At 33.7% G+C, this 24,588-nt stretch overlaps 1 protein-coding gene across 1 annotated transcript in view; it reads left to right on the top strand.

Annotated features, from left to right (window-relative positions):
- Positions 1-24,588, top strand: part of LOC126011813 (inactive N-acetylated-alpha-linked acidic dipeptidase-like protein 2) — a 266,936-nt gene that overhangs the window by 104,400 nt on the left and 137,948 nt on the right. Inside the window, exon 2 of the mRNA XM_049775597.1 lies at positions 9,312-9,455. Within this exon, the coding sequence (XP_049631554.1) occupies positions 9,312-9,455 (144 nt within the window). The remainder of the gene's footprint in view (positions 1-9,311; positions 9,456-24,588) is intronic.

Raw genomic sequence — 24,588 nt, forward strand, 5'->3', positions numbered from 1 at the left:
TGCTAAAGAGACGAATAATTTTCCCGTAGTCAACTCCTAGTTAAAATCATAGTGGTAACTAGATATTGTTTTCTACAATTCAGGTCAATACACATTGTTTTGTGTTAAATTATCTATTTAAAAAATAACAGAAGACACACAAGAAAGACTGAAGAGCTAAAAAAGCCATCATATGTGAAAGTTCACTGAATAAAAATTCTATGTTCAGAGAACCATGTCTCATCATTCTCCAGCTACATTATCAGAAATAAAATAGCTAAATTCAAAAATCAATAATGTTTTCTGGTCCTCATTTAATTACCGTCGCAAAATAATTTATGTGTTTTGAGTTTCAATTAAAATAGGGGCCGGAGAGATAGCATGGAGGTAAGGCATTTGCCTTTCATGCATAAGGTCGTTGGTTCGAATCCAGCATCCCATATGGTCCCCAGAGCCTGCCATGAGCAATTTCTGAGCCCTAGAGCCAGGAGTAACCCCTGAGCGCTGCCAGGTGTGACCCCCCCCCAAAAAAAAACAAAAACAAACAAAAATAAATTAATTAAATTAACTTGGTAAACTTTGGCAGCTATTAAAAAAAATAGATACATCCACACCGTTTACTTAAAATCCTTAAAAAAAAAAACTACACGTTTTCTAAAACTAAAAATTTTACAAATTATTCCTTTGTTTTTAAGCTTTCATTGTTGTATTGAGAAACTTCTCAAAGAAATATTTCTGAAGAGGATTGCTTTGTTCATCTTAACATGTTATGCACAGATGGCCAATTATTCCCAACATGCTCTTCCTGCAGTAAAGAATAGTTACATATTTTCTCTTTCTCTTAGTTTACATTTCATATAATGTAGCTTATGGCTTATTTTCAAATGATCATGTTATTGGAAGATTGAAGCAGCAGAATGAAAAGGGGAATGTGAAGATGAGATGAGTTGAGAAAAAGAAATCATCTGATTCTTTATTTTTAGCGTCTGAATGATGAGTCATGAGTTTTTGTCTTATGGTTAGCCAAAACTGATTTTTTTTAACTTTAGTATAAGTCAGTCATCCAAATATATTCACTGAATTCTTATGTATTATGCAATAGAATTACCACAGTGAATCTCCAGAAGACTGACCTCTGATCAGTGAATTGCAAATAAGAAAGTTAGAAAAGAGTAGTGTTTCCTAAATGTGTAAACAAGGACTTAAATAGGATACTCTGAGAACTAAGCCTTCCAGGAAAAACAGTAATTGGTTAGATAAAATGTCACCAGTCAAATTTTTAGACTTCCAATTTATCTCAGTTTGTGAGGGACATCAAAAAAAAACCCAAAACATTGTAAATGTTAAAGATAAGTGATTATAATTTAATTATTAAAATATCTATCAATAATAAAGTTTCTATATTCTAAAATATCTACATGCATGAGTGTGAAAAGGAAAGCTTATATTTTAACAAATTTTAAAATAAATCTTTTTATTTTTAATAATAACAAGAATACTGTACTGGATTTGACTAGAAAAAGGAAGATAAAAGTATCATAACCAGTTGGTTATAAGACACAGATAATATAGAGTTGGCTCTATTTACAAGGACAGCAAAATGAAGATCAATTTAGTGCAGTGGTCATTTCAGGAAAATAACTAAACTTAGTGGGTTAAAAAAATGAAAAAATATTCTGCCAATTATTTAATAGTCTGAATTTTGTCAAAGTGGCAGTATTCTAGAGAAAGTCACATAAAATATTCTTGGATAATGCCATTGATATCAACTTGTTTATTTGATATTTGAGTTTTGTTTTAAATGTGTTCAGCACAAAATGAGATGTAAAAATATCAGCTTTTAAAACTGCCTGATTGCTTGGTTTTCTGGCAAGATGGAGGAATATTATTAGCCAGTCCTTTAGTATAGTAAATATTAATACTTATATAGTTTAAGAAAATTTAAAGTCAAATCAGTTAGCTATTGTAATATTTATTTTTGACTTATTTAAATTAGTGTTACTGTAATTTTAATCTCTAAATAACCTTACTTGTCAAAGGAAAATAAAAAGAAACAACTGTAGTTAGTTCAATATGTGTCACTGTAATCACATATATAAACTTACTGCATACTTTTAACTGTGTCTTTTTATTTTCTGCTGTGGTTGAGTAGATGTTAGGCCACAACCAGCAGTGTTCGGGTGCTGTCTCTGTGATCAGAGATACCATCATGTGTGGTGCTAGTGACTGAAAGGGGTTGGCTGTATTCATGTCAGTACCCACTCACTGTACTGTCTTATTGGTCCCAATGACAGTTGTCATTTTAATACTGGGTGGGATGAGCAGTCTGTACATCCTGTTTTAAAAATACTCTTCGTTATAAAAATATATATTTTGATATTAAAAATATAACAATTTAAGACAGTGCTTATCCAATATGTATGTAAAGCACCTAAAATTTTTTAGGTCACTGATTGTGAGTCATGAGTCTGCAATGGAGCACAATACTCTGAATTTCTAATGAGTTCCTAGATCATGCTAAAATATTCTTATCCAAAGGCTATGCATTGAGTAGAAATAATTTTTAGAGTCTATGCATTTATTATGCAACATGGATCTCATATTTACACACACACATTCACACTCTCACATGCATTAAGTTAGATGCCAAGAGTTTAATTATAATACTACATTCTGGGACACACTTTATAATAGATCAAATGATTGTCACTGATCAATGCAGGGCCATCACCTTTGTTTTAATCTTTTCTGCTGTCTTCATTCTAAAAATATCAATATATAAGAGTTCTACTCACTAAAAGTTTGCTTTTCTGGACCCATATATATATATATATATATATATATATATATATATATATATATATATATATATTTTTTTTTTTTTTGCTATGCATCAGAAATTGCTCCAGGCTTGGGACCTTATGGGATGCCGGGGTGATCGCACCGCGATCCATACTAGACTAGCATAGGCAAGGCAGATGCCTTATCGCTTGTGCCACCACTCGGGCCCTCCTCGGACTTTTAATAACTGGCTCTAGGGGCTGGAGCGATGACTCTATCTGATATACTAACTTTTCTTATTTTCTCATTTTTCTAAGTTTACTTTGTTTTTTGGGGGGCCCATACCTGTGTTTAGAACTTACTCTTTGTAGAACTTGAGATATTATCTAGGGGGATCAAATCCAAGTCAATCTGTGGAAGACAAACACACTATCCACTGTACTATTGACTTAGACTAATTTTCAACAAAATTTAAATTAATTCATTTATAACACACATGTTCACACATGTGCACACACATGTGCTGTCTGCTAATAAAGTGGCTAATGAAGACTCATTTTCCTTTGTATATATAGTATGATTTAATATTAATTTGATAAAGGCATTATGCAAAGTCTATTGAACATATACAACTAGAAAATGTTTGATGTATTTTTAGCTTTTTTTCCTCAAGCAAAACCCCCTGTAGTTCAAACACTGTTCCTCTGAGTAAATCCCATTTTAATTACTTTGACTTATATAATACAGAATGTTTAGTATCACCTTAATAGTTCAGCTGTTACAGATGGGATGACAATAATGTCATAGCAATATTACTTGCATGCTAAATTAAAAAGATTGAGTAAAAGATATAGTCAAATTTAAATTTTTATATACTTCCCCTCTCTATTGCATATATACAAATCTCTCAAGGATGCACATTAATTTTATCATGGGTTAATTGTTTCTTTAGCTGAGTTACAAAATCTACATGGCAAGAAAATTAGCTAGTAAAAGTAAAACTTGGTGCCTAGTAGTCTTTATTAAGCATAAAAGTATATTATGTACTATATAAATGTGTCAGTCGGAAAGGTAAATAGTTAAAATATAATGTCAAAGTATTTTCTATATGATCCTCTTTGCATCAAGGTTTTCTTTTCATCAATCCATTGCATCAATCTTTTCATCTGATTTTCATGTCATGTCTAGTAGAAGTTTATAATTCATAAATATATTTTAAAAAACCCAGGAAGGACCTAGGTTCTATTCCCGGCCAAGGTGTCCCAACTGGTCTCCCAAGCCAGGAGCGATTTCTGAGGGTATAGCCAGGAGTAACACCTGAGCGTCACCGGGCGTGACCCCCAAAAGCAAAATGCATATGCAGATATGCTGCATTAATCATACAGTTAAAGAAAGAATGTTTTGGGGATTTCAATCATATTTGGTTTTGGCCATTTGCTTTCCAGCATTACTTATTATCTTTGTCTCTCAGTGAGGCAGAATTCTCTGGTTTATTCATATTTTACTTTTTAAATTTATTTTTTATTGACTCATCAGTTGCAGTTGTTGATGGTTAAATTTGTCATGCAAAGTCCCAACACCCATTCCTTCACCAGTGTACACTTCCTGCCACTAATATACTTAGTTTTCTTTCTAAGCACCCTACCCAAGCCTGCCAGACACTTTATTTTCCTTTTACTTTAAGAGCCACGGTTTGCAATACTGTTACTGAAAAGGTATTAAGGGTCTCACTCCTTTCATATTTTAATTGTATTTTAATGTATTTATTAATTGTTTTCAGCCACACCCAGCAGTGTTTAGGGATTACTCCTGGCTCTGTAGTCAGGAATAACTCCTGGTGGTGGTCAGGAGACCATATGGTATACAGGGGTTAAACCCAGGTTGGTCATATTAAGGAAGTGCCCTATCACTGTACTTAAATTTTAAATGTAATATTTTATATGTTTTAAAAAGCATTATAAAAATAAATGAATGTTTTTATTAAATTTTCTATGCCAGATAAGTATATTATAAACATAATTTCACTTTTAGAAACAATATTTTAACCAAGAAAAGAAAATTTTAGGATTAGTTTAGGAAATAGCTGGAAGCTGACGGTTGATTTAATATGTTTGGTTGGAGGGTAGGTAATTGGAGAAAAATTATAAATTTATAATGGGCAGAAAGTTAATAAAATTATAACATGTTTTATTTTGTAGGCATTCAGATAACCAATAAAATTAAAATAATGAACAATTTTTTAAATAATTGGTCCTTTTTGTTTGTTTCCTCTATTATTATCTATTATATAATCTGGCAGTGAACTGGGCACTGTATTATCTGATTCTATAGCAACTTTGATTCAAGACATTTAAAGCACAAAGAAGAGGGATAGTGATTCTGAAAGAGGAAACCTGTTTCCGCTTGCCAGCTGCTGTGAGGTCTCATTTTTGACTAAGCACTCTACAGTTTTAATGCCCTTGTGAATTCCTGGGCTCTTTCTAATAATAGAAAGTTAACAATTCCCCAAGACCAGAGAATTCTGCCTCACTGAGAGACAAAGATAATAATCAATGCTGGAAAGCAAATGGCCAAAACACAGACCAGCCAGACCACTCTAGGATCCTTGCATTTTTTGTACTACTCTGATCAATTGATAAATAATGCAAATAGCCATTGAAGGACTACACAAAACTCAACACAAAAGTCATACTTAACTTAGTTCTATATTAAATTCCTCCCCATATGAGATGAGTTTCTTCTCTCTCCTCTATTTTTCAATAACTATTTTTTTACCTGCTAACTTTGAGTTTGAGCATATTTATTATTCAACATTGAAGAACTTGGGAATCAGGGACTAGCACTGAAATCAGCCTCACTGATCCTGTATAATACTGTAAATTAAAAAATGGTAGATAAAGGAAATGACAAACATTCCAATAAATATGTACTCGTGTATTATAAAATTGTTTAGGATGTTAGAGAAAGTTTCTTGTAGAAAGTGATTTGGCAGTTGGGTTTTAAAGGATCTCCATTTAAAGTATGCAGCAAATGCATAAAGTTAATGAATTGAAAGGTATAGCTTAAGCTAAATTGAAGACTACAAATCGCACATTGTGTCAGAGAGCACCTTTCAGTTTTAAAGTAAAGACATGCAGAGAAATGTTAAAAATGTTAAAAAATATTAAAAATAGCAATAGAAAAAATTATGAAAACTAAGATTGTAATTCAAAAGTCCAGGTAAAGAATATCACATTTCTACTGGGAAGGAGTTAAACCTATGCAGAGCTTCAAGAATTTTCATCTTTTGTCTCCTTAATATAAGCACCAAACAAATTTTAAAATAGCAGGTTGCACATTTCACATAAATACTGTTTCATTTCCCATATATATTAAAAGCTCTGAAGGTAATGACTGAAGGATAAAAGATCCACTGAGGTAAACAATGTAAAATCATTATCAAAGGATTTCCTGCTGGTAACCTTTGGCACAATGTCTATTTTCTGAAATATCAATCACTGTGACCCATGTTGCAGCCTAAAGTAGGAATGAATCCCCCATTCAGGAATAAATATTTTTTTTACAGTTGAGACAAACTTCATTGTAATCTGTAAATCCCTTTTTGTTTACTTCACCAGTTACAGTAACTGCCAGCTTTATGCGAATCATGCAAGATGAGGTCAGCAAACATACAACCTATCCAGTCACACAAGGCCACCTATTAGGAGCAATGCGTTTATAAATGACATAATCTTTGCTATTGCCATATTTCAGTTTCCATATTTCTTAAAGAAGAGGTTCAACTGTCATTTTACCTAAAACTGTTAAGAAGCAGTGTGTTAATATGTATTGGTCAATATGTAGTTATTGTGCATGTAAATGTGTTACCAACTTATGATTCTTAATTCATGTTTATGTAACAAAGCTGAGCCTAAGCTTAAAACTTTATTATTTACTCTTCAAAGCCACAATTTTTCAGGCTGCTATGGGCCTGTTAATTTTTTTAGCCTTCTGTTTTTTCAGATGATAAATTAAGAAAACACTTTTATAACATTTTCTCATTTATAATCTGCCTCCTGGAGCCTGCATACCAGTATTGTTGAGCTCTGAACCCCCTGCAGTCCTATCAAATTAAATTCTGGGAAAACTGTTGGCAATTATTTTTCTAATAAAAGTTCAGAAAAATATAGCATTCTGTTCGCAAACAGTATTGGTTGTGTGATAGAAATTGTTCCATTGTGTATTCCCTTTTTCTGACTCAGTAAAAATATATTAGCTAAATATTATGAGCGTTCTTTAAGCAAAATTTAGTGTCCTATGTTCTTTATTCTTAATACCTCAGCCTCTTTCTCTTATTTGGTATAACATAAGTCTTTACTTATCTTAGTTTTGTTTAATTTTAATTCTTTTCAAAATTATGGATGGAAATATAAAAGCCATTTATTTCTATAGTTTAATTGATACAATTCTATTTCATATTTTCACGTGTCAAAGTTTGCTTTATGCTATTTCATTTTGATGGAAGGTCTATGTTATTAGCTGCTCTCGACACTGGAGGAAATGAGAGAGAACTTTAGTTTTGTTAAGATGAGTGGGAAATAGAGAAAACACCCAACATTTGCTCTTTAGCAGCCCTCATAGGACAGGATATCTCCAAATAATGAAAACAGGCACCAACAAGCTTTTTTCCTGGAGTTTGATAGACTGTGGGTTTCTGATACCATTTATTTTTTTTATTGTATGCTCATATTATTTTAGATTTTTATACATTACTGATATAATTTGTATGTTGACATAATTTTTATATCTGGAAATATTAGAAATATGCTTCCACATGAATGAACATCAAATATGACTTTTAGTTTCTACTTTGACTTTGAAAGCTTCTATAGAAATATTCATTTTGTAGAAACATTCTACTTTTGGGTAACTAAGAAAATTTATGTGTCACTTTCTTCCATTTTTTTCCTTTGCCCTGTCTCCCTTTCCTTTATCTTCCCAAATCAAGTACTTAATTGCTTTCACATTTTTATGCATCACCTACCTTTATGATCACCACTCTTTCAATAGCATATTTCAGAGTTTAATACTTTTTTTTTTGGTTTCATGCATTATATTGTCTTGCCACTATAGAAGATAAAGGTTATCTTTCTTTACCAAGTCTTCCATGTGCTCTCACCTCTGGTTTTTGTTCTATTTTCTTTCATTTTCCTAATTAATGATAACAATTTTTGTGTTGAACAATTATTCTCTGCATTACTGTGACTAAATAAATATAATTCTCTTTATACAATAACATTGTTTCTCAAATAAATTTTTGCTCCCCTTTAAAACGAATATTTTAACATAATAATTGATTTATTTTTTTGAATAGCAAAATTATTCAAACACTAACACTCTGCTATTTTTGTTATTCTTTCTTCAAATTAGCATAAATACAGTGCTTCTATTACATTTATCTTATTCAAGGCGTCTCTCACAGTCCCCAGGCCTTTTATTCTCTCTTAGATCTGCTAAATATGTATCAATTTAGAATGTGGGACATTGGTGATGGGAATGTTGCACTGGTGAAGGGGGGTGTTCTTTACATGACTGAAACTCAACTACAATCATATTTGTAATCAAGGTGTTTAAATAAAGATATTAATTTTAAAAAGGATTGGCAAAATTAAATAATTTTGAAGTTCTGAATGAATATTATTTACTGATGGGTGTGTTTTAAATAGGATATTTTGAGTACACTGTTTTACTGATAGATTTCCAGATTTTTATGTTTTTATGTTTTCTTCATTGTTTTAGTTATATTTGCCATAGTTATCTTCTACTATCCTTCCTGGTAACAAGGATTGTGGGCATAAAGTAAATAAACTATCTAAGATCTCCCATCAATCATAATACCATCTCTTTTAAATTATAGGTCTCTCACCCTTTACTCTTTCTGGTATCTCCCTTTTCAAGTCTCTAACCTTCAGTGAGGCAAGGAGAAAATAACAAATGCTGTTTCTCATTAATTGGGTGACTAGAGTTTAGTGATAGATAGTCAGGCAAGATTATATCAAATCCCCCAAGTTTAGCCCTTTTATCTCTGCTTTAATAGGGAGCTGCTATTTCTACTACTAAGCCTTTGGGGTTTTGTGGCAAAAACTGCACCCATGAACACTTCCTTACATTGGAGTTTACAGTTAGACTTAGGATTTAGACTTACATTTTGGTAACATTATGTATTTTACAACAACTGAAACATATATGCTTTTACAAAAAAAATAGTATTCAATCTGATTACTGTTGTCTCTTCTGTTCTCTTGGTTCCTATGATTTTATTACTCTATTTTCTGGTGTTGATATTACAAAGGACTTTTATTGGTAAAATTAGGTAAATTCATATATACAACTGTCATTAACTAAGATACAGAATCTTATTTAGATGGAATTTTATTATGAAACTATTTTTAATAAGTGGGGTAGTGAATAGATTATCTATAAATTTACCATTAGTAATTTAACTATTACTTAAAAAAGTTGGTTCAAGTCTTCTTTACTAAGGATTTTGGTTTCTTTTGTTTTGAATATAGATGGAAGTTTCAGGCAAAATCGTCCAAACCTCACTTCTCTCTTAGTGCAGCCTGTGTCAGCATCTCTTGTTGCAAAATTGATCACATCATCAAAAGATAAAACCAAAAGTGGCATCTGTAGCCCTCTAGAACTTCCAAATAATGGTAAAGTATTTTATGATTTTTTATATCTATATATCTTGTGTCTGTAAAAATCTATTATAATTAACATTTATTAACATATTCAGGATTATAATTAATATATATACATATATACACACCTATGTATACATATACTTTGATAAAGAAACATTTTTTATCTCCTGAGACTTTTAAGGGACATATTTGAAAGGTAATTTTGATAAAAACTGTGTTTACAAACCTGTGAGATTATTAAAAGAAGAAAAGTATTTTGTGCTGCAACAAGAAAAGCTGCTTTACAAATAAAGCATTTTGTACATTCATGAAAATCTGCTTAACATAGCTTCCTAGTTTCAGCTTCAGTAGTTTTGTTGCCTGCCAAGATTCAGTGGATAGCAGTCAGCTAGATGGAATATGAAGTCTTTTAGTAGAAAGCTTTAAAGCCTAATTCCTGCAATTGACTGCTCCCCCCACCCCCCTACACACACACACACCCTTGTCTTTACAAATATCGTATAAGATACTTCTTGTACTGCAGTGCAGCTTGTCAGTCTTGTTGAACCACATAGGTGAAAACTAAAATATTTAAGCTATGTTGGGGGAAGGTATGAAAGTCTAATTTCTGCCTCCAGCCTTAGCAATTGAGTTCTAAATAAGGGTCTTAACATATTGTTAAAATTGGATCTAGTTACTATGAAATTTAACTTGTGAAGTCTTTGTTTTTACATTCAGACTCCAAGGCTCAACTATTCACATGTTATCTCATCTGTTTCTTTAACATGAAAATAAAATATTTTTTAAATGTTTTGAAGAAGTCTAAAAATGTCTTTGAATACATTCAGGACTGCTCTCTGTGGCAATATCTTTTTTTCAATCCTGCCCATTGAAAGTATCCCAACCTATAAATTGAGCAACATGAAACAAGAAAAAAAACATAAACATATGACTTAAAACTAGATTCTCTCTGAGATGTATGTATGCATGCATGTACAAATATGTATACACACTATAAAATGAAGTACTTTGGTATAAATTTATGTAATGTAAGCTTTTTATGCTCTGCAAAAGAATTCATCCTTTAATAGATCTACAAATAAACAAAAAAAAAAAAGCCAGATATCTAAAATAGCTTTTTTAGGTCAAAGTTGATATTAATAATTTGGACATCAACATAGAGGTAAACAATCAGAATAGCATAGAGAATAAATGTATTCATACTACTTCTGTTATTTTAGATAATGTGTGTAAATATGGTGGCACATTTTACAAAAAAAATAACTAGATTTTTTTTAGAAACAATTTGTCAGTTTTATGAGAAGTGCAAGGTAGATATAAGAAACCATTAAACTATAATGATATCACCCAATATCTCTTCAAGCAGCCAGTTTCATAGTGAACCTAAGAAATTCAACTAGAAGCTGACAACAGTGTAATTCATAGAACTGAAGATCAGTCTTCATGAGCTGCCAGTCTGAAGTCCTTGGACAAAAGGGAAAAAAAGTGATTCAGAAATCACTTTGAAGGACTATTCATCAAGGTTCTTAAATAAAGTGAGCATAGGCAGGAATCCTTTTGTCCAAAGTCCACAGAAAGTACAGTCAATTCTCTGTTTCATGGGGAGTTAGGTTCGGTTTAACGAAGGTGACACAGATCTGTCATTCACTCACCCACTACTTCTCTTTAGTTTTAAGGTTTTTGTTGTTTGGACAATTGTGACTTTAGGAATCTAATATACAGGCTTATTTATTTTTTAAAAAGATGTGAAGATGTTATGAGATGTGTACCATAAGCAAAATGACCATAAGCAAAAAGTTTTTTTCCAAATGTCACTGATTCTGAAAAAATTTCAGTTTATCAAATGCTTACAGGTAATTTTCTAATAACTGTAACTTATCCAAAGCTACAGAAACCTGATACCACTCCCAAATTAGATGATTCAACTAACTACCAGAGACTATGTGATGATTATTCCTATTATATTTTGATAATAATTATTTAAAAATTCACTGATGAGTTAATTTAATAATTCAAGAAGTAATAGATTTCTAACTGACTTTTGTTAGTTTTTTTTTTTTCGTTTTAATTTTTTGTTTTTGTCTTTGGGCCACACCTAGTAGATCTCATGGGTTACTTCTGGCTCTGAGTTCAGAAATTACTCCTGCAGGCTTGGGGACCATATGGGATGCTGGGATCAAACTTGGATCGGCCTCATGCAAGGCAAATGCCCTACTAGTTGTGCTATCCCTCCAGATCTGCCTTTTAAGTTTTAAATCCTAATTCCTTTATGAGTATAATATTTATCATCATTATTTTAACAATATACCTTGCAGGTTCATGTCTCTAAGTTTCAAATATGACATTCTTGAATAGTACAAAAATATCAGTTTCATAAAAAGTGTCTTCAGAGTTCTACACAAATCAAAAGAAAACTTTTCTTTGAACTCTTTTTCCAGTGTTGGGTACTTTTGTAGTTTATAGGTAACTTGGATTTTCATTACAATGTATTGTTGCCACTTTATTTCTATAATGACTTCATTATAGAAATAAATCTCTCAAAAACCGGCTATCCTTTGCAAAAGCTGACTCCCTGTGTGTGACACCAGGCGGGGAAAATCCGCGAAAGTACACCGGCCCAGTGGGGCTCAGCTGTGAAAGACTGTGAGTGTGACCTGTCTATGTCTGTCTACTGTCCTCTTGCGTGAAACTCTTGCGAGTGGGGCAAAAAGAGGCTCAGAGGAGCACGGCCGCTCCGCTTTGCTACGCGGCCGTGCACTCTTTCTAAGGAAAGAACTCCATTGCAACAAGAAGGAAAAATCACACTAAGAACGGCGCTATATCACAGAAGCAAACATTTCTCTCTGGACTGTCTTCTCTGTTGCATGCTCGGGCCTAAGATTTGACCCAGTGTGAGGCTTCATCCACGGAGGACTCCCCTCCCTTAGAGGCAAGTCAGCCCATCCAGAAAGGGAGGAGCCAGAGGAGTGTGCTGCCTACATCATATAGACAATGAATACCACTACAACACGTAGAAAAACCCACAATACAAATGTGACAATGGGGAAACAGCGCAGGCCAGCATCAGACATAGAGAATGAAGATGACAATTCTGAGGACCAGATAATGACTGAACAACTAATCAACCTCTCAGATAAGGACTTTAGACTAGCAATATGGAAGGTGCTCAACAGACTCCAAGAAACCATGGATCGAGTTGAACAGAACACTAATAAGAACCAAGAAAATATGAAGGCAGAAATGACAAAACTCCAAACTGAAATAACATGTCAACTAACAGGCCTGAAAAACTCAGTAAACGAAGTGAATGACAAAATGGATAAGCTCTGGGACAGGGTATCAGAAGCTGAGAATAGACTTGGTGCTGTGGAAGATGAGATACATAACAATTCCATACAGCAGGAGAGATTGGACAAAAAACTTAAAGCAAATGAGCAGACAATGGAAAAATTAGTCAAAGAATGGGAACAGACGAAAATAGAAGTTTATGATAAGATCAACAGAAACAACTTAAGAATCATTGGAGTCCCAGAGACCCAGGAAGAAAATTTCCAGGAAGAATCAATGGTCAAGAACATCATTAAAGAGAAACTTCCAGAGCTAAAGAATATATGTGATCAAATCCTGCATGCCCGAAGAGTACCAACCAAAAGAGACCCCAGAAAAAACCACCCCAAGACACATCCTAGTCACAATGACAAATCCCACAGATAGAGACAGAATTCTGAAAACAGCAAGATCAAAAGGGGAAATCATGTTCAAGCAAGCTTCCCTGAGATTTACAGCAGACCTGTCACCAGAAACGCTCAATGCCAGAAAGCAGTGGTGGGATATTGTGACAAGACTGAATGAAATGAATGCTTCACCCAGAATACTATACCCAGCAAAACTCACTTTCCGGTTTGATGGAAGAATACATGGTTTCACAGACAAAAAACAGCTCAGAAACTTCATAGACACAAAACCAGTCTTAAGAGAAAAACTGAAAGACCTAATCTAAGACAAGACTACCCAAAAGACACACCAAATTTTGAAATAAAGATGGCGTTAAATCCCAGGACAATTCTTTCTCTCAACGTCAATGGACTAAATGCACCAGTTAAGAGACACAGAGTGGCTAAATGGATCAAAAAACTCAATCCAACCTTCTGCTGCCTACAAGAAACGCACCTGAATAGTCAGAACAAACATAGACTCAAAATAAAAGGCTGGAGAAAAGTTATCCAAGCAAACAACACCCATAAAAAAGCTGGAGTGGCCATACTAATATCAGATAATGCAAACTTTATACTCAGGAAGGTTGTAAGGGACAAAGACGGACATTTTATATTAATCAAGGGGTACGTAGAGCAGGAAGAATTCACTCTCCTAAACATATATGCACCGAATGAGGGGCCAGCAAAATATTTAATACAACTGTTGACAAATCTGAAAAATAATATCAACAACAACACAATAATTGTGGGGGACCTTAACATGGCTTTGTCAACACTGGACAGGTCAACCAGACTGAAACCCAACAAGAATATACTAGACCTGAGGAGAGAAATGGAAGAAAGAGGCCTAGTGGATATATATAGGACACTCCATCCCCAGAAACCTGGATACACATTCTTCTCCAATGTACATGGGACATTCTCCAGGATAGACTACATGCTGGCACATAAAACATACCTCCATAAGATCAAGAGGATAGAAATTTTGCAGACTACCTTCGCTGACCACAAGGCTCTGAAATTATTTGTGAACTCCAAAGGGACTCAGAAGAAACACTTTAACACCTGGAAGTTAAACAGCCTCATGCTCAATAACCAGTGGGTCCGAGATGAAATCAAGGAGGAAATCAAAAGGTTCCTGGAAACAAATGACAATAAAGACACAAACTCTCAGAACTTATGGGACACAGCAAAAGCAGTACTGAGAGGAAAATTTATAGCTTTGCAAGCACACATCAGGAAGGAAGAAGGAGCTTACCTGAGTAGCTTAATGACACAGCTAATAGAACTAGAAAATGCTCAACAAAAGGACCCAAGAACAGGAAGACAGAAGGAAATAACAAAGCTGAGAGCAGAAATCAACGAAGTGGAAACTCAAAAAACAATCCGAAAGATCAACGAAAGCAGAAGTTGGTTCTTTGAAAAAATAAACAAGATTGATAGACCACTGGCAAACCTAACAAAGAAAGAGAGAGAGAGAAACTTGATAACTCGTATCAGGAATGAAAAAGGAGAGATCACTACTGATATGACAGAGATTCAAAGGGTAATCAGAAACTACTTTGAAAAACTCTACGCCACTAAAAATGAGAACCTGGAAGAAATGGATAAATTCTTGGACTCTTATAATCTTCCACGGTTGAAGGAAGAGGATGTAGCATATCTAAACACCCCCATCACCATTGATGAAATTAAAACAGTAATCAAATGTCTGCCGAAAAACAAAAGCCCAGGTCCAGATGGATTCACTAATGAATTCTATCAAACTTTCCAAGAGGAACTACTGCCAATCTTGGCAAGACTCTTTCATGAAATTGAACAAACAGAAACACTCCCAAATAGCTTTTATGAAGCCAACATCACCTTGATACCTAAACCAGACAGAGACGCTACCAAAAAAGAAAATTACAGACCAATATCACTGATGAATGCAGATGCAAAGATCCTCAACAAAATCCTGGCAAATAGGATTCAATGCCTCATTAAGAAGATCATCCACTACGATCAAGTAGGTTTCATCCCAGGAATGCAAGGCTGGTTTAACATCCGTAAATCTATCAACATAATACACAACATCAATAACAAGAAAAATAAAAACCACATGATCATATCAATAGATGCAGAGAAAGCATTTGATAAGGTCCAACACCCATTCTTGATCAAAACTCTCAGCAAGATGGGAATGGAGGGAACCTTTCTCAATATAGTGAAGGCCATCTACCACAAGCCAGTGGCAAATATTATCCTCAATGGAGAAAAACTGAAAGCCTTCCCTCTAAATTCTGGCACAAGACAAGGCTGTCCTCTCTCACCACTCCTATTCAACATAGCACTGGAAGTACTTGCTATAGCGATTAGGCAAGAAAAGGATATCAAGGGAATCCAGATAGGAAAGGAAGAAGTCAAGCTCTCACTGTTTGCAGATGACATGATACTCTACTTAGAAAACCCTAAAGACTCTATCAAAAAGCTTCTAGAAACAATAGACTCATATAGCAAGGTGGCAGGCTACAAAATTAACACACAAAAATCAATGGCCTTTCTATACACCAACAGTAATAAAGAAGAAATGGACATTAAGAAAACAACCCCATTCACAATAGTACCACACAAACTCAAATATCTTGGAATCAACTTGACTAAATATGTGAAGGACCTATACAAAGAAAACTATAAAACTCTGCTCCAAGAAATAAGAGAGGACACACGGAAATGGAAACACATACCCTGCTCATGGATTGGCAGGATTAACATCATCAAAATGTCAATACTCCCCAAGGCATTATACAGATTTAATGCCATCCCTCTAAAGATACCCATGACATTCTTCAAAGAAGTGGATCAGACACTTTTGAAATTCATTTGGAACAATAAACACCCTCGAATAGCTAAAGCAATCATTGGGAAAAAGAATATGGGAGGAATTACTTTTCCCAACTTTAAACTGTACTACAAAGCAACAGTTATCAAAACAGCATGGTATTGGAATAAGGATAGGTCCTCAGATCAGTGGAATAGGCTTGAATACTCAGAAAATGTTCCCCAGAGATACAACCATCTAATTTTTGATAAAGGAGCAGGAAATCCTAAATGGAGCAGGGAAAGCCTCTTCAACAAGTGGTGTTGGCACAATTGGATAGCCACTTGCAAAAAATTAAACTTAGACCCCCAGCTAACATCATGTACAAAGGTAAAATCCAAATGGATTAAAGACCTCGATATCAGCCCCAAAACCATAAGATATATAGAACAGCACATAGGCAAAACACTACAGGACATTACAGGCATCTTCAAGGAGGAAACTGCACTCTCCAAGCAAGTGAAAGCAGAGATTAACAGATGGGAATATATTAAGCTGAGAAGCTTCTGCACCTCAAAGGAAATAGTGCCCAGGATACAAGAGCCACCCACTGAGTGGGAGAAACTATTCACCCAATACCCATCAGATAAGGGGCTAATCTCCAAAATATACAAGGCACTGACAGAACTTTACAAGAAAAAAACATCTAACCCCATCAAAAAATCGGGAGAAGAAATGAACAGACACTTGACAAAGAAGAAATACGCATGGCCAAAAGACACATGAAAAAATGTTCCACATCACTAATCATCAGGGAGATGCAAATCAAAACAACGATGAGATACCACCTCACACCCCAGAGAATGGCACACATCACAAAGAATGAGAATAAACAGTGTTGGCGGGGATGTGGAGAGAAAGGAACTCTTATCCACTGCTGGTGGGAATGCTGTCTAGTTCAACCTTTATGGAAAGCGATATGGAGATTCCTCCAAAAACTGGAAATCGAGCTCCCATACGATCCAGCTATACCACTCCTAGGAATATACCCTAGGAACACAAAAATACAATACAAAAACCCCTTCCTTACACCTATATTCATTGCAGCTCTATTTACCATAGCAAGACTCTGGAAACAACCAAGATGCCCTTCAACAGATGAATGGCTAAAGAAACTGTGGTACATATACACAATGGAATATTATGCAGCTGTCAGGAGAGATGAAGTCATGAAATTTTCCTATACATGGATGTACATGGAATCTATTATGCTGAGTGAAATAAGTCAGAGAGAGAGAGAAAAACGCAGAATGGTCTCTCTCATCTATGGGTTTTAAGAAAAATGAAAGACACCCTTGTAATAATAATTTTCAGACACAAAAGAGAAAAGAGCTGGAAGTTCCAGCTCACCTCAGGAAGCTCACCACAAAGCGTGATGAGTTTAGTTAGAGAAATAACTACATTTTGAACTGTCCTAATATTGAGAATGTATGAGGGAAATGTAGAGCCTGTTTAGGGTACAGGCGGGGGTTGGGTGGGGAGGAGGGTGATTTGGGACTTGGGTGATGGGAATGTTGCACTGGTGATGGGTGGTGTTCCTTTTATGACTGAAACCCAAACACAATCATGTATGTAATCAAGGTGTTTAAATAAAAAAAAAATTAAAAAAAAAAATGCAGGCAGGAGTCCCTACCTGGAAGCTATTAATATATATGTATATATATATATATATATATATATATAATTAAAATTAAAATAAAAGAAAAGGAAAGAAGAAAAAAAAAAAAAAAAAAAAAAAAAAAAAAAAAAGAAATAAATCTCATTCTCTGAGATTTACTTTTGTTCCACCATCTGATTTTTCATGTGTATTTTGAAATACAGCAGCTTTGGGCTGCAGAAATACAACAATGATTTTAGAAACTTTGCCTAGCATGCAGCTAACTCAAGTTCTATCTCAGGCACTACATAGGGATCGCAGAGCACCTAAAACAGTAATACCTGAACACAGAATTAGAAGCAAACTCTGAGAACCACTGGGTGTGCGCCCCACAAACAAATGGAATAAAGCGGATTTTGTAGTTGTCAGGGATAAGTCTCTAAATATCTGTTTAGTCTTAACTCTTCATTTAAGTCATTGAGATATTCTGAATCTCATCAATACTATTAACATAAGTTAAAATTAATACATATTACCTGGTACTTTAGGACAGTTTAGATTTACATACTTTAAGATCATTTCTTAGGTGTTTATAGTTTATTCACATATATTATATCTCCAAGATTAGTTGAAACATTAATAAGATGAAGTTGTCTTCTTTGAATTTAAAGTGCTTTTATGAGTTTATTTTAACCTGTTATTAATTTAGCTACATTAGTTTGTTTTAATTTGTTTTCATGTTACACTGTTTTACTTTTCAACAGGTTTTTCTCACTATGTCTTATTAGTAGTTTTATCTTAAAAATATCTAATTGTGTTTTAAGTGGAACATTTGGTCTGTTATATTTAATGGACACATTAATACTTAGATGCTTACATTTATAGCAGGACTGGCTGGGATGAGTCATGGTTGTTCAGTTCTCACCATCAGTATTCTCAGACCCAGGCCTGGTCTGGGTCATTTTTAGAGAAACTTGAAGGTTCAATGCTTGGTTTGGTGATGTGTTGCTGCTCAGACCCATTGGGGCTTGTGCTCACGCAGGACTGTTGTTAGTGTCCCCAAGGAAAAGCCTGACAGTACTTGGGGTCATGTATTGGCAGAATGTAACCTGAGACATTGATTATTCATGGAAGCCATTCTGTCCCAGAGTTATCTTCTTTGTCTTCTATAATTACATTTATATGCATATATGTATGCATTAATTTAATTATATAGTTTCATCTTCTTAATCACACATTATGTTTTCCTTTTGCTTTGTTTTCTTTTTAGATATGTCTTCTATTATATTTTTATTCATTATTTCTGAAGGCTTCCCATGGAATGTATAGGATGCCCTCCCAGCTATCTCTATTTCTTGGTGAACTGAGCTGCCATGCTGGTATTTCAATGCATGAGGCTAAAGAAATGGCAAAGCTCAAGAAAGCTCTGCAATACTGGGGATTACTTACCCTACAGGTGGTGTTTGGGAACTCTTATGGGTTTCACTTGCTGATGTTCAGAAGGTCCATGTGGTGTTGAAAAGTAAGCCCTGGTTTGGTGCATATGTTGCATGCTCTTTGTCGGGGGTGGGGGCTTAAGAGGTTGCCAGGACTGGCTGAGATCAGAAGTTAATCCTGGCTATGTGCTTAGAAATTACTCCTGGTAGTCAATACGGACCATATAAAAAGCCGAGGATAGAAACTAGTTTGATTGTGTGCAAGACAAATGCCCTACCTGATGTGCTATTGCTCTGGCCCTACCCGTTTATTAATTTTTAGTCACATATATATCATTTTGAATGTTATAACGGCTTTCTATTTTTTATTTACACCTTATTAAGTACACCTGTGGATATTCTATTCTAGGTCAGGTAGTATCTCTTAATCTTTTGAGATAGAGAAGGGGATTTTAGGTCTCCATGGAGAAAGACTTTACAGAGCCACCTTCTTTCAAATTGGGTAGAAAAGGCCTTTTACTTTTAACCTTTGACTAAATTCTTCTTATGCTGAAAATTTGTTATTATTATTATTAACTTATTAGTTTCCTATCACTGCTTAAACTTTTCATATATGACCTGAATGTCCCTAGATATGGGATGTTTCTGATTTCTTATTTAGTTCTCAATGCCCACCCTGATGACCCGAATCTCTCATGATTAAATTTTGTTTTCAGATATGGAATTTGAGAATAAATAGGACATTAATATTAGCAGTAGAAAAGGAATGAAGTTTTACTTCTGGATTATAAATTCTGTAACAAATATATTTTAATATAACAAATATATTCTATAGCAAATTTCTGTAACCCTACCACTACAGCACCCATACTTTTTCTTGTTTTGTTTTGATTTGTTTGTTTTTGACTTTATTTTCCTTCTCTTTTTTCTTCCACTTTTCTCATTCTTTTTCACTCTTGTGGTTATTATTTAGAGATTTATTTTTATTTGCCGGGTCCATTTTTTTCTTTCTTCTTCCATTTTTCTTTTTTTTTCTCTCTCTCTTCTTTCTTTTTTTGGTAGCTGTCACTGTCACCAAATTTTTTTCTCCCCTTTTTCTTATCCTTTTTATCTCCAATGATGGTGGAATAGATGCTCAATCTACAACAAGCTGTAAAGTGGAGACCAGCATACTGGGAGTAGATATGGAATACATACTGGGAACAGGGGCAGAGGGAGGACAGCACTGGTGGTGGGAATGCCCCTCATTCATTGTCACTATGTACCATAAATGATGCAGTGAAAGATTTGTAATGCACTTTGGTCACAATAAAAAAAAAGAATGAAAATAGCCATAAAATGAACAACTAATATATTTTAATTGATAAAAAGAATTTCAATTAATTTTTTATTGTTTAGCAGTGAGATAGAATTGAAAAAGTAATTGTAGGTTCATTTCCTGACATCAAAAGAAAAAAAGGGAGTTGATTATATGTATGAAGGATCAATAATGAGAATAAATATTTAAAAAATTCTGTAACAAATATATTTATCTGAATATAATGAATATAAGGACTAGAGAGAAATTACTTTTATATTTTTAGCTCTAACACTCTAGGCAATATTAATACAAATGCTTTCTGGATAGAATATGGTTTTTGTTATTTTAAAATCTTTTGAAATTCACATGTGAAATCAAAGCTGACATCAAACTTTTGAACATAAAGGAAAGGAAAAATTAATAAATATGAGTTAGAACTTCTATCTTAAAGTAACAATATATATACAAACATGAATGCACCAATTTTTTGAATAATAAACTACTATTAAATGTTTTCCAGAATGCTTGTGTTTCAAGTGTTTTATACTGAAATAATCTCAAGCTTCTAGAAAATTCTTAAGATTAATGCAAAGAACATTTTACTAACTACCCAAAAACAAGATACATATATGAACTATTACATTTGAATTTTCCTATACAAATATTTTAAGTACCACACTCAAAAATTAAATATTAATATATTTCTATTGTAAACTAAATAGGTGCCTCTTCAGATTTTGTCCATCACCCCAGTATTGTACTTTGAATGAATGTATTCAAACTTGTTTTCTATATTACAAAATTTCAAATCTCCTAGCTCAGCCTAGAACATTTGTCTTTTTTTGACACTTCTCATTTTATTACTTTGTAACAAGTATTTTCAGAATATTTATCATCTCCCCTTTATTCTTATGATTAAATATTGGCGGCATGTTTACAGGGGCACTATTTGGGGGGGGGTTGGATCACACCCGGCAACACTCAGACATTACTCCTGGCTCTACACTCAGAAATTGCTCCTGGTGGGCTCGGGGGACCATATGGAATGCTGGAATTCGCACCACTGTCCTTCTGCATGCGAGACAAACACCTTACCTCCATGCTATGTCTCTGGCCCTTCAACAGCACTATTAACAAAACTTATATATATATATATATATATATATATATATATATATATATATATAGACATACATACACACATATTCATACATATATTTATAATATATTATAACTAATATAGAATTATAATATATTATAAATATACAGTTATATTTAGTAAATATAAATAATATATGATTATATAATATAACATATTATATATTTATACATATATATTATATAACAGAACTAATATATACATGTTTAGGAGGGGTTGGGCCACACCTGGTGGTTCTCAGTGTTTACTCCTGGCTCTGCACTTAGGAATTGCTCATGGCAGGCTCAGGGGATCATATGGGATGCCAGGGATAGAACCCTGGTCAATCCCCAGGTCGGCTGCATGCAAGGCAAATGCCTTGCCACTGTGCTATCACTCTGATCCTTAAGTAAGCTTATTTTTCCCACAGGTGAACTCAGTATATCTAAATAAAGTAGCTTATAAATTTGAGCACATAAAAATTGTGTATTATCATTTAAGTTTCTTCTTGAAGTTTTTCTTTTTAATTATTTAGTACTTAAGTTTTTGCAAATGTCATGTCACCTCTTTTTCTTCTTTCTAATTAACCATTGGTTCTACAGTTTACTTACATGCTTTGCCCAAAATATATCACTAAGTTGTTGGCAATAAAGTACTTTCAAACATGCCATTATAACCATTTTACTGCAAACAATTATATTTTGATACTAATGTATGTGTTTATTATAAAACATTTTTGACAATTAGAATTTCTGCACATAATTTAACCTATGAGTTATAAAATGCAAATTTTGTGGGTGCTTTGTTTGGGGTATCACATCCAGCTGTGCTCAGAGCTGGTGCTGTATTCAGGGATTGCCAATGATGGGTTCGGAGGAACATATGTTGCTCCAAAGATTAAGTCAGGGCCAGCCACTTACAAGGCAAGCAGCACCAAAACAACTGATGCCACTATCATTTTTACTCCAAACTCTTCTATTTTGATACAGTTTAATTTTGTTTTTCACTGGTCTGCCTAGAATAAAAAGTTGAACCTTGATGCTATTAACTCTGACATTTCTTTTTTTTTTTTCAATAGATTTAATACAGAAAGAGATACTCTATTATTTAACACCTTTCCTAACCCAAACTTGCTCTTTTCTATTTCTCAAAAGAATTCTAATTCTCAGGTCAAATAGAATATGGTGTGTAAGTTGCTTGCCTAACACACAGCCAACTTGGTTTGACTCCTGACATCTTATATAATCCCCTGAGCACTCCAAGAGTAATTCGTGATTGCACAGCCCAGAATAATGCCTGAGCACTGAATTTCCCCCAAAGGAAAGTTAGAAAGGTTTGAACTTGAATTTTATTTTTTTGTTTAAGAAAAAAGATATGGATTCTTTATGTTTGTTATTATCAGTGTTATATTTTTCAGAACCTCACTAATTGCCACATCTAGGAAAAATAATATTATTTAAATGTTATCTTTAGATTTATTTATATTAATAAAATATGTACACATATTAAAATGTTTTTACATATGTCTACATCTGAATTTTAAATATAGATATATATTTCAATATTTATAAGCTTGTACTATTTTCACTGATTCTGAATTATCCTCATTTACATGGGTAACTATTTTCTTTGCATAAAATCAGTTAATTCCACTATTCTTTTATCCATAGAATTATCGTTTCCATCATTTAATTGTCTTAGACATTCCAGCCTTCACTGCCTCCCAAGTCAAGCCCCCACTCCTTGTATTGTTCAGCTCACAGGAATGTCTTTATCAATCAATATCAGTGGTGTCTCTCATTGTACTATGTCCTTCCAAAGTTGCTGACTTTTCCTATTTAGTTCTTTTTTTTTTTTTTTTTTTTTGGTTTTTGGGCCACACCCGGTAACGCTCAGGGGTTACTCCTGGCTATGCGCTCAGAAGTCGCTCCTGGCTTGGGGGACCATATAGGACGCCTGGGGATCGAACCGCGGTCCGTCCGAGGCTAGCGCAGGCAAGGCAGGCACCTTACCTTTAGCGCCACCGCCCAGCCCCTCCTATTTAGTTCTTAATTTTTGTGGCCCTCTAAAATGTGCTACATCATTTCAACCTATTTGGATGTCTTTCATATTTTAATAGTACTTAACATTTTATTTGGATCATCGTGTCATTATTTTAGAGGTGACTAAACTACTGAGTAATAAATTAAAATGACGCATTTGTAAGAGAAAGAGGGATTTGGAATTCCTTTCAAAGAAAAGAAACTTCTATCCACCATATCTTCTCATTAAACTCTTTTTAATATATCTAATTTATTCCTTTTCTGTAATTCCCTGAAACAAAAATTCTGACTCTAACTAGCTCTTGAAATTGTTTTATAAATGTCTACATATATGTAGTGATATATTTCTTCCCAGTTCACTATATCCATCTCTATAATTTGCTTTTAAAGCGGTTGCCTTGTTCTTATTTCTAATGCAGACTCTTCAATTAAATTGAGTTTAATTATAATGGTTAATTAAAATTTTACACACCATAAATTTCACTGTTTACTTTGGGTGGTACATATGTTGGTTATGTTAACTTTTTCAGATGATAGTGACTCTTGTATGCATACCTATGATCTTTATCTGAGTATCTTAATCATGCTACTCTTTTGGGGAGATGTCAAGTCAGTCCCCAAATCCTATATGCTTGAGTTGAATATTGATAAAATAAATAATATTATTTGATTTTAATTATCCTAATAATCTCCACTTTCAGATATTTGAGGTTTTAAATTTTGACATTTTAAAATAGGCGAAAATAGCACCCTAGGTTTTAGAAAGAAATTTTAATTAATTATATATATGTATAGTCTATGCATTTTGCTTATAGTATAATCATGTGCCTACATATTACTTATATTTATTTTATGCTTTTTTCAAAAATTATCACATATTTATGTCACTTGGGATATTCATGTTATTTTCTATAACAAGTTTTTCAGATTATACTACAATGTGTTAAATTTTGAGTAGGCTAGATTCTAAAATACAGGATAATTATTGCTTTTTATTTTTTACAGAGTAGTATTGCCTTACCAGTATTTTGCTCAAATTAGCAAAATCAAAGT

The sequence above is a fragment of the Suncus etruscus genome, chromosome 6 (assembly GCF_024139225.1).
Source record: "Suncus etruscus isolate mSunEtr1 chromosome 6, mSunEtr1.pri.cur, whole genome shotgun sequence".
NCBI lineage: Eukaryota > Metazoa > Chordata > Mammalia > Eulipotyphla > Soricidae > Suncus > Suncus etruscus.